This window comes from Sorex araneus, chromosome 4 (genome assembly GCF_027595985.1).
Source record: "Sorex araneus isolate mSorAra2 chromosome 4, mSorAra2.pri, whole genome shotgun sequence".
In the NCBI taxonomy this organism is placed as follows: domain Eukaryota; kingdom Metazoa; phylum Chordata; class Mammalia; order Eulipotyphla; family Soricidae; genus Sorex; species Sorex araneus.
Genome location: NC_073305.1, coordinates 126,670,901 through 126,682,520, shown reverse-complemented (window position 1 = coordinate 126,682,520; position 11,620 = coordinate 126,670,901). Strand labels below are relative to the sequence as shown.

The window sequence follows — 11,620 nt, the reverse complement described above, 5'->3', positions numbered from 1 at the left end:
CTTCTTCAGAAGGGAGTCTCAGACATTAGTGGGAATAGAAACTGGTGAAGGTGGTATGAAAACCAGACCAGTCAGAGCTTGGTCAAAAGATTTATGGTGGTGGAGAATGGGCACTGGTGGAGGGATGTGTTTGTGAACATTGTATGAGGGAAAAACAAGTTCTAAAATGTGTGAATCTGCATCTGTACCCTCATGGTGATTCACTAATTAAAGAATAAAATAATTCTTTAAAAAAAGACAAAGACTAAAAAAAAATTAAAATTAAAAGATTTGATATCCTCGAGTTATCCCAAGTTCAGATATTTATCCTCCCCTCCCAACAAACACACAATAAAACGCAAACAGTTTGAGAGATGTATGCATTCATGAGTTTTGTTTGGTGGGTACTTGCGGGGGGTGGGGGAGTGAAGCGGTAGGTGGAGGGGGTTCGTTGGGGGTTGGGGGAGGATGGGGAGATGTTCTCTATCCACACAATCGGGAAAAGGAAACAATTGAGCGAGCAAAAGCAGTCATTACTTAACACATCCCTGGCACACGCGAAGGCTCGATTCCGTTGGGTCCTATTAAACTTCTCCTGTAGCAACATTTATCTGGAGCCTTTCCGTCGCCTGCCCCTGCGAGAACCTCCTTGTGGAACTGTCGGAGCAGCCGCAGGTGGGCCGGCCTGATGAGGACGTGCGAGCGGATGCTGGTGATGGCCTGCACGGCCTCCTCCGGGGTCCAGCCGTAGGCCTGGATCAGGTAGGCCGCCACCATGGTGGCGCTGCGGGTGCGCCCGGCCTTGCAGTGCACGTACACGCTCTGGCCCTGCGCCCGGTACCTGAGCGCGAACTGCACCCCTTTGTGGAGGTTGGTCAGGCTGGGGATCCCGGTCACGTCCACCGTGCTGAGGCGCAGCTGCTCCACGCCCACCCGCCTCCACGCCTTGGAGGAGTTGCACAGGAACCGGGTCTCGTACTCCTCGTTCATGGTGATCACGCCGCGGACGTTCTCGCCCTGCACCAGCAGAGCCGTCATGCTCCGCAACGGCAGCGCCCCCAGCAGCACCGTCGAGTCGATGCGGTGGTACCAGCCGTGGCGCACTGGGCTGGGCATCTTCTCGCGGAACACCGTGTAGAGCAGCGTCGGGTAGAAGAGCACCCGGGCCAGGCCGGCCTCCAGCAGGTCGCAGGCCGTCATGCCATCCCAGCTCAGACGGGCTCCACCCCACCGGGCATCGGGCCAGTCGAGCTCCGAGGCCAGGAGGAGACGGGCTGAGGGACCCGATGGGCTGCCCAGGAGGGCCCCGGGACGCCGCCGCCAGCCACGCCGGGCCCCTAAGGCCCACCCTGGCGCTGGGAACCTGGGGTGTGGAGGTTAGGGGTGGGGGCGGGGGAGGGCCGTGTGGGTGTGGCAGACCCGGGAGACCCGGGAGACGCAGGGCGTGGGCAGGTAGGAGGCCTGGGGCTCGTCCAGGTCTGAAACGGGGACCCCAGCCTGGGACTCCCCGCCCCCCCTCCCGCCTTGTCAGGTTGATTGCAGCCTTATTTGAAGTAGGGAACAAACAGAACCAGCAAACTCCCCCACTGACTGCGAAGCGGATAAAGCAAAAAGCATACATACACAATGGATAACATATAACCAGCCATCAAAGGAGGAAATCCTGGCGTTTATAACAACGTCTAGGGACTTCGGGGATATTATTCTTAGTCAAAAAAAAAAGGCAAGTACCTTATAATTTCGTTCGCATGTCATATATACATTTAAAAAAAGAGATGAGATAAATAAATAAATAAATAAATAAATAAATAAATAAATAAATAAAAGTTTGGATCATGGACCAGTTACAGGAAACCAGGAGGGAAGAGTGGGACGTTAAAGACAAAGGGGACACTCATTTGTTTTTAATGATTTACATTTGGGACTTATATGATTTCATAATGCAATGATTCTTTAAAATAAATGGCAAATGAAATATATAATGCGTGAATAAATTAAATTTGATTAATATTTTAAGAACAAGGTGTCTGTGGCTTATATAAACCTCCTTGCCAAACATGTAGCCATTTTCACTTATAAAAGTGGTTTTTTCGTAAGTCACTGAATATAAAAATGTAGCCGTATCTGTTTGAAACAATGGGTGTAAAAGAAAAGTATAAAAGTTACAGATACTAGGAACTATACAAAGAATTGTGAAGTGACTTGCTTTAAGGATCACCCAGATTACCTAGTTAGTAAGAAGGAAATATAGCAGAAGCCAAATTATTCATGTATTAAACATCCTGTGAAGAGAACTCACAGACCAGAATTATCTCCTGATCCTTTGAATGCGCATGGTGTTTATGAAATGCTAAGAATTCCCAACAAAGTAAATATATGAACTAAGGAATACCTGTGAAACCTGTGAATACCTTTGAAAACCTGTGAAAAAGACTTGGTGGTGTAAAGAGAGATGCATCATCAGACATTCAGAAAAGAGTACCCTGCACAAATAGCAACTGATCATAAAAAGCTCTAATTGAGATTCAAACCAGATCCTGACTAGAAAATGACTCCCGATAATGCCTGGATGGTCTTGCCTCTACATATGTCCCAACAAATAAGACTTGATAACAGTCAGATCTATCTGGGTAGAATATCTTGCAACTTTTCAAATGGAAATAAACCTGTTGAGGAGTCAACATTCAAAGTGTCTTAAACCTATCAATGAGGGACTGCAAGACAATTTCTCATAGATCTCCCTAGTTCCAGCTGAGCACAGGTTTGATCTTGACACTCTTAGGTCACAGCTGTGGACTATGTAGCTCTAGAAAATTCCTTGGCTGCAGCTTTCCTTTAGGTCCTCTACAACAGAGTTGTCCACCCTTGTAGTAGGCACTGGATATTGTGTCTGGACTCAATTTGGTGCCATCTTGTGGTACTAGGGACACCGAGAATTGACACCATCCTGCTTGCTTTTGCTGTCCATTTGGGCTCACTGTCTTTTTATTGTCATCTATGCTACACAGGTGTGTAGCAAGTCAGACTAACAGGTGCAGTAATAACACTTGTGGTTCTGTTAGCCGCAGTGCTGCTGCTTTGGGAATGCTTAACTGCTTGACTTGTCTCTGGCCCAACTATTGACTGTTCTATAGCTCAGAAATGAGCATCTTCACCTGTCCAAACAATTATCCCTTTTGTTTTGGATGTGACATGATTAATGATACCTTAAAGAGGTAGAGAAGAAATTCAAATAAAAGAAATAAGCCTGTAATATTTCTACCTTGAAACAGCATAAATAAATTTGTAACAGTTGAATATACATTTACAATAAAAGAAGCACTTAATAAATGCTGATATATTGAATCATGTAAGTTTCCTAATATTCAATATTTGTATTAGTTTTATTTAAATATCTAAATGTTTGAGACTTTAAACATTATTGATTTAGTTTATTTAAGGCATACTAGTTTTCTAAGTAGTATTTATACTTTTACTAGATTTGCAAATTATTAAAATGAAAATTAAAATAAAGTCATTTGGAACTATTATTGTTTTCATTCAAAGTAGTCCAGGAATTAATGATCCACACTATGTAACTCTCTTTTTACCTCTTTACTCTAGTGCATACACATAATTTTTTTATTCTAACAGCACTAGGAGTCCAGTGATAATACTGTCCATCTTTCTCATGTTCTTATATACCGCCTCCTAATTTAGAGTCTTTGGTCCCTCATCAAAATTGATTCTTTATGAACATACTCCATTTCCTTTTTCTTTATATAAACAGTTGAATATTTGTTTCAATATAGGCAAAACACAGACGCTAAATTCACCCAATTGTCCTCTACTCCATTGCTTACCACAGCCTGATTACTACTCTCCTAACACTCTAGTTTAATAGGGCTACCATAATTGCTCAACAATCCTAGGCAATTCACTCTCGAGAGGAGACAGCTTTTTATTGGAGACAGCAAGTAATTCATTTAAGTAATTATTTTAAAAAAGAAAAAGAAAATGGATAACTGAAAGAACCAAGAAAGAGTTGGATTTTATGAGTTGGATATAATAGAGTTGGAAGTAGAAATGGCAGAAAGAAAAAGGAGAATTGTTAGAGGTGGCAAGGATAGAATTCCCAGGATCAATTCACTTGGTGATTATACATTAAATTTTAGCCTGCAGTATAAAAACCAGATTGGAAATTTTTAATCTGCTAGGCACATATTGGAATTGTTTGGCATCTCACACAAGTCAGCAACAACAAAAGAAAAGAAAAGCAGCTGCTAAATAAAGGTTCAGTCATTTTTTTCAATAATGACATGCCAAATTAGTAGCCATACATCAGTAAAAGCTCTGCCCTTATTAGAGTGACATTGATAGCAATATCAGTGGGAATTTCATAGTCATGACTTCTTCATATGGGCCCTTCCAGTCTGTCATGACTTACTGGTTTCAGTAATGAAAAATCATGCTTGAGCAAAATGTTATTTACAAATACAAATAAGCCTCCAGAAATAAACCTTACTAAAAATAAAACTTTACAGCTTTTCAAGAAGTTATATTAACCATTTAGCTTAGTTCCCAATACTCACCTGAAGATACGAAGGTTCAATAGTATAATGTAAATTGCAAGCTCCATTGGTATAATTTGTTTAGTTTGATACCTTTTTTTGTTTCTCACAATTTGCTTATAGAAGTAATATTAATCGTCACTGTTACTTTTATTGCCTACATTGAAAAAGAACAGGTTTTTTTTAAAATACGGTAACTTTTCTAAACTATGCTAGGCCATCATTAGAAGGAATGTTTTGTAACTAAATTTAGAGACTTCATAATGTAAGGATATGGATAAAATTTGGAAAGCCTAAATAAATAAAGTAATTAATCAATCTATAATAATATTTATTCATTTCAGTAGAGGAATTCTAGCTGAATTGAAGCTCCTAACATTCTGGTTTTTTAATATGAAGATCATACTTAGAATAGCTACCACTTACTGAAACTATTGTGGCATATATCACATATGTGGCACAGCTTATTTTATAAAATTTATCAATGCAATTATTCTGAGGTAGGTAGCATTATTCTAGTTTTACTTATTTAGCATTATGTATTCTAATGAAAGAGGCCCAGCATGTTTAAGTAACTGTTTTTAAAGTAACTGTTCTGGGATTTGAACATGTCATTTACAAGGCTATAATTTGTCTTTATACTGTAGAGTACTTCAGGTGAGGATCTATTTTCATCCTAGTTCTTTCAGGACAGTGTTAAATTTGGGGGCAATGCCATTATCTTCCATTCTATGTTCATTGTAGCACTATTAGCAATAGCCAGAATCTGGAAACAACCCTATTGCCTGAGCACAGATGACTGCATAAAGAAACTATGGTACATCTATACAATGGAATACTATGCAGCCGTTAAGAAAAAATGAAGTCATTAAATCGGCTTATAAATGGATGGACATGGAAAGTATCATACTTAGTGAAATAAGGAGAAGAGGGACAACTATAGAATTACTGCAATCATTTGTGGGATATAAAAATAATATGTATTATGAGACTAATATCCAAGATCAGGGAAAATAGGGGACAAAAGGACCGGTCAATAGTTGGAAGCTTGCCATAAGAGTGTCTGGGGGTGAAGGACAGTTAGGATAGATAAGGAACCAGTATGGCAGTAATGGATGGAATGAACATTCTTGGACAGGAACTGAGTGTTGAAAGTAGGTAAAGGATAACCTTTCAATATCTATACTGCATATCATAATGCCCAAAAGGAGAGAGAGAGAGAGAGAGAGAAACAAAGAGAGACATATATAGAGAAGAAAATTATCTGCCATAAAGGAAGATAGGGAGGGAGTGGGGGTAATGGGATAGGAGGGAACCTGGGGACATTGGTGATGAGAAATGTTCATTGCTGAAGATACGGGTGTCGGAATATTATATGACTGAAACCCAATCATAAACAGATTCGTAACTGTGTATCTCACTGTGATTTTTAAAATAAATTAATTTTTAAAAGATTCAGGCAATGGTTTGGCACAAGGTGAGCCACTTGGTCTTATGGTAAGTTATAAAACCTTCTCTTAATATCATAAGCTACGTAGTAAGACTAACTTGCAAAAGATATTCCTAATGACAGGGGAAATTTGATATGAAACCATAATCTCTGATCAACTAATATTTCTACAGATTTCCTAAATACTAAAGCATGTATAACCATTTATTACTTAAATTGGCCATATAGTCTACATAGTTCATTATAGATATTATTTAATATTGATATTTTATGCATACACAGAAAAAGTAAGTGGAAACAAAATAACACTTCATTTAAAAATGTCCTTTTTGTAGGATTTACTGACCCTCATAAGATTGTGACAAATATATAACTCAATTTTTGTACACTGATATTTCCTAATTCAGCTTTGACTATAGTGTAAACTCAATTATTGAATCATAAGTAAATAAAACGTGTTATGTGTGGTGAAGTAGTATTGCAAGTATAGAACAATATGGAAACTATTGCAAAACATATTGCCTCAAAAGTCAATTAAAATGTGTAAAGAAAAAATAAAATATTAAGAAATGAATAAAAATGGAAATAACAGTTGATGGGGAAAGTTCAGAAGAAGGAAGAGTTTGATGAAGTGGACAGTAAAATCTGTCATGTAATCTTAACATCACTCCTCTTTCCATTTGGTTGTCCACCTGTCCCAAGAATTGAGTGGTGGTGGATTCAGGTTACAAATCCCTGAGTTCTAAAGATACAAAGCAAACTAGACTTTCATCACAGACACATATAATCCATCTCCATTAGGGAGAGTAATGCAAGCTGATGGCAGAGGTAAATGTCAACAATCTGCACTCAAGAACTCAATCTGGAGGTTTCAGTGAAGCCAATTTCTCAGAATTCTTCAATGTTGAATAGATGCATAAGCTTGACCCAGCAGTTCCACTTCTAGGAAATTATTCCACAGTATTACTTATCCATATCTAATAAGATATATGCATAGGACAATCATTGTAGCATTGTTTTTAATAGTGTAAACCTAGACGGAGAGCTAAAGTTGTATCATAAATGAGTGATTGAGTAGGTTATTATGTCTGTGGAATCTTTAAAAAGATTAGTACAATTGTTTTTGTAATAATATATGGAATCTCTCCAATACACATTTAAAAAAAAACAGGTAAAGGAAGAGTGAAAGGGTATACCAAATTGTTGACATTAAGCACTTCTTGGAAGTGGAAGTAGAAAGAAGGTGAATGAAGAGGTCATTCAATTTTTTTAAAATATTTTCTACAGTTATTATTATGATATATTTTTTGGTATTTTTTATTGAGATTCTATGATTTTAATCAGTTTAATCAGTGCTATTAATAATGCTTTCTGGTTCCTCATGCACATAATTCCAATACCACAGACAACACTCTTGTAGTCTCTCTCTCTCTCTCTCTCTCTCTCCCCTCTCTCTCCCAAGTATCCCATGACTCCCCAGTTCAATTGTGTGATTGTGTGGACCAGATTTCCCACCATATTGCCTTTAGATTGTTGCTGTTGCCTTTTTGTGTATCTTTAAGTACCACATATGAGAGAGATCATTGAATATCTGTCTCTTTCCTTCTGACTTCACTCAGCATGAGATCCTCTAATTCCATCCATTTTGCTTAAAATTGCATGATTTTATTCTTTCTTTGGGCTGCATAGTATTCTATTGTGTATGTATATTATATATATATATATATTACAACTTCTATATCCATTTGTGTTGTTTACATATTTTGGCTATTGAATTAAGTGTGGTGATAAACATATGTGTGCATATACCCTTCTGAATTAATGTTTTTGAGTTTGCGGGTAGATACCAATAAGTGATATTGCTAGATTGCATGGTAGTTCCGTTCTTATTTTTTGTATATTGTTTTCCATAGAGGCTGAACCAGGTGATATTCCCACCAACAGTGGATGAGGGTTCCTAGAATTCTTGCCACAGCCCTGTCAGCACTGGGTATTTCCAGTGCTATATATACGGTGCTATAACTTAGGAACAAAAGTAGAGTTCTAAAACATTTTTATGATCTAAAACATTTTTAATAGCTCATAATCATTAAAGGATGGCAGTATATGTTTATATAAATTATTTCTAATTTATATATAAATTATTTCTAATTGTTTCTAATTCTAATTGTTTCTAATAATCTAAATCTAGAGATAAATATATAATATTTATATAAAATATATCTAATCTGATTCAGTGATGTAAAACATAGTTATAATTATACTGGGTTTTTTTTGCTTTTTGGATCACACCTGGTGATGCACAGGGGTTACTCCTGGCTCTGCACTCAGGAATTACTCCTGGCGGTGCTCAGGGGACCATACGGAACTCGAACCCAGGTCGGCCGAGTGCAAAGCAAACGCCCTACCCGCTATGCTATCGCTCCAGCCCCTATAATTATACTCTTAATTTGGGTTATTTTGAATCACATTCAGTTGTGCTCAAAGCTTTACTCCTGTATCTGTGCTCAGGAACCATCTCTGTCAGTTCTCAGGAGATCAAACATGGTGCTGAGGTTCAAACCAGGGTCAGCCACATGAACAACTAGTGTTTTAACCCCTGTACTGTCTCTTTATCACCATGGTAATTTTAACTAATATCAATTTTGCCAATCTATGTACATGAAATATCTGTCCATTCCCTTTTGTTCTCTTCTGTTTCTTCAACTGTTACTTAGATATTTTGATATATGCAACTTTTACCTCCTTTATTAAGCTAATTCTTAGGTACTTCATTCCTTATATAGCTGTGAGATATTTTTACTTCTTTTATAGTTTGTTGTTGGCATACAGAAATGCAACAGATGTCTGCATATTAAGTTATCTTGTCATTTTTCCATAATTTTTCTGGTTCATTCTATTGTTTCTAATAAATTTCAGCAGCATCCTTATGGTTTTTTATGTATAACTCAGCAAAATAGTCCCCAGATCCATCCATGCATCAGCAAATTGTGTAATATAACTTCATCTTTTCTTATGGCCAAGTAGTGCTCCATATGTTTCTTTATCCAGTCATCTCTTCTTGGGCACTTTGATTGTTTCCAGGTTTTGGCTACTGTGCTGCAATGCATATAGGAGTTTAGATGTCTTTTCTACATTATGTTTTTATGGGTTATATTCCTGTGTTATAGTCCAAGGAGTGGAAATGTTAAATCATAAGAAAACTCAATTCCTAGGTTTTGAGGAATGTCCATATTGTTTTCCCAAAGAGCTGGAGTTGACAAAGCTGGTAAAGTTCAATTTCAAACTAACTCATTTGCTTTTGGTTTTGTTTTAGGGCCACACCAGGCAATGCTCAGGTGTTACTCCTCGATCTACACTCAGGAATTTCTCCTAAAGATGCTCAGGGATATGCAATGCCAGGGATAGAACCTGGGTCAGGTGCATGCAAAGCAAGTGCCTTACCCACTGTACTATCTCTCCAGACCTCAAACTAATTCACTTTTTAAAATATGTAGCATAACAAACATAGACACAAGTCTTAGAACATGGTTTGCAATAAAATTGAAGTTAATTTAGTTATAAGAAAAGTATCCTGTTCCAGGAGATGTAAGACATCAATGACATAAGTAGAACAGAAATAATGAACATTTTAATTTTTTTAATATAAAGAGCTCTTCTGCTGTTGCCAAGATGCCTTAAGAAAAGAAGGCCAAGGGGAAGGTGACCCCTGTCCCTGTGGTGGTCCAGAGACAGGAGGCAAAGAAGTGGTGAATCATCTGTCTAGAGCGACACCATGCCATCTGTGCAAGCGGACAGTGGCTCACGCCCCCTCACTCCACTCCCACGTTCCCCACCCCCCACAACCGAACAGTTCACGCAAGCGCTAGACCAGCAAACGGCCAAGCAACTGCACCAAGATGGCACACAAGTACAGGCCGAGGCAAAGCAGAAGGAGAGGCTGCTGGCTCGCACTGAGAAGACGTCTGGCAAGGGTGACATCCCCCCACCAATAGACCCCCAGTGCTTCGAGCTGGGGTCAACACTGTCACCGCGCTGTCGAAGAACAAGATGGCGCAGTTGGTGGTGATCACACACGGCGTGGACCCCATTGAGCTGGTGGTCCTTCTGCTCACTTTGTGCCAGAAGACGGGGTGCCCCAATGCCATCACCAAGGGCAAGGCCCGCCTGGTCTGCCTGGTCCACAGGAAGAGGTGCACCGCCCTGCCTTTCACGCAAGTCAAGTTGGAAGACAAAGGAGCTTTGCCTAAGCTGGTGGAAGCCATTAGGACCAACTACAATGATAAATCTGACGAGATTCAGTGGCACTGGGGAGGCAACATTTTGGGTGCAAAATCCATGCCATGCATCGCCAAACTTGAAAAGGCAAAGGCTCTTTAGCCACTTACATTACACCAAATTGGACTAAGCCGTGGCTCCTGCAGTTTAGGTGGAAGGAAGGAAGGGAGGGAGGGAGTTAAATAGTTATTTGGTACTTGATACTAAGAAGCTGAGCTCTTTTAAGTTTCTTCATCTGATTGGTTTGGAGATGAGGTTCATATAACTTCTAAGAAAAATATCTTCAATGAAGTCATGGTTTCTCATTGAAATAGCCATAGAGTGAAGCAAATAAACATATCTTCAATGCCCAGACCAGTTTCTATTTTCACTGTAATATGCAGTGTCATAACTCTTCCACACCAACATCACCAATATGTTGTGTCATAACTCTTCCTCACCAATCTGAGCTCTATACCTAAACTTTCATAAAACACCATAGCTCATCCCTTATAGAATAAACATATTTATACATATACAGAGAGAGATGTGTATTTGTATATATTATATATGAGTTATATATACACTATAACCCACAGAGCTTATTTTTAATACTGAGAATTTTAGGGTTGAGGATAAATTGTTAGAGAAAAATGTTAAATGTTTCAGATTAGCTCAACTCTCCATCCATTCAAATCATAGCCTTATGGGATATGTTGGTTAAAATCTGATTCAACTTACAAATACTTATTTGTGTACAAGGCAAATATATCTGATAGTTCTTTATGTGTTTTTTCTCTCATGTGCCTGAAATATTTGACAAATAATGTGATAATTATAATTTTTAAAGGTATTAGTATAAAACTGAATTTTAAAAAAGGATAAGAACTGGAGAGACAGCACAGGGATTTAGGCACATACTCTGCATGTGTTGATCCTGATTGATCCCTGAGCATCACAGACTGCAGCCTTGGAGGCTCCAGACGTTGAGGAGAGTGGGAATTAGGGTGCTAGGTCATTAATTTCCGGCTCATAGGGCTGGAGTAGCACCATATCCTCAAACTCTCCCATGGAATTTCATCCTATTGAGCTAGAAACACTGGGAAGGGTAACCCAGCCTCCTGAGTACCTTTGGACAGCTTCTAAAACAGAGAAGGATGAAAAGGATGTATTCTCGTACTGAGTAGATCATGCACGTATTTATTCACTGGATGGTTATTCTCTATTTACTAGATATGCTGTTGGACTTTGAGAACTGGTTCCCACCACCCACTTCTTTGGGTGCCACGACTTCAGGCTGAGATGGGTGGATTGATCTTTGCACTGTCACTGTATCACTGTCATCCCATTGTTCATTGACTTGCTCGAGCAGGCACCAGTAACA

General features: G+C 39.0%; 1 protein-coding gene and 1 pseudogene across 1 annotated transcript; one reads left to right on the top strand and one right to left on the bottom strand.

Moving 5' to 3' along the window:
- Positions 1-516: 516 nt before the first annotated feature.
- LOC101550838 (phosphatidylglycerophosphatase and protein-tyrosine phosphatase 1-like) lies at positions 517-1,179 on the bottom strand. The gene has a single exon (XM_012932079.2). It carries the CDS (start codon positions 1,177-1,179, stop codon positions 517-519), a length of 663 nt encoding a protein of 220 aa, XP_012787533.2.
- Positions 1,180-9,651: 8,472 nt separating this feature from the next.
- LOC101550580 (60S ribosomal protein L7a-like) lies at positions 9,652-10,359 on the top strand (annotated as a pseudogene).
- Positions 10,360-11,620: the final 1,261 nt, after the last annotated feature.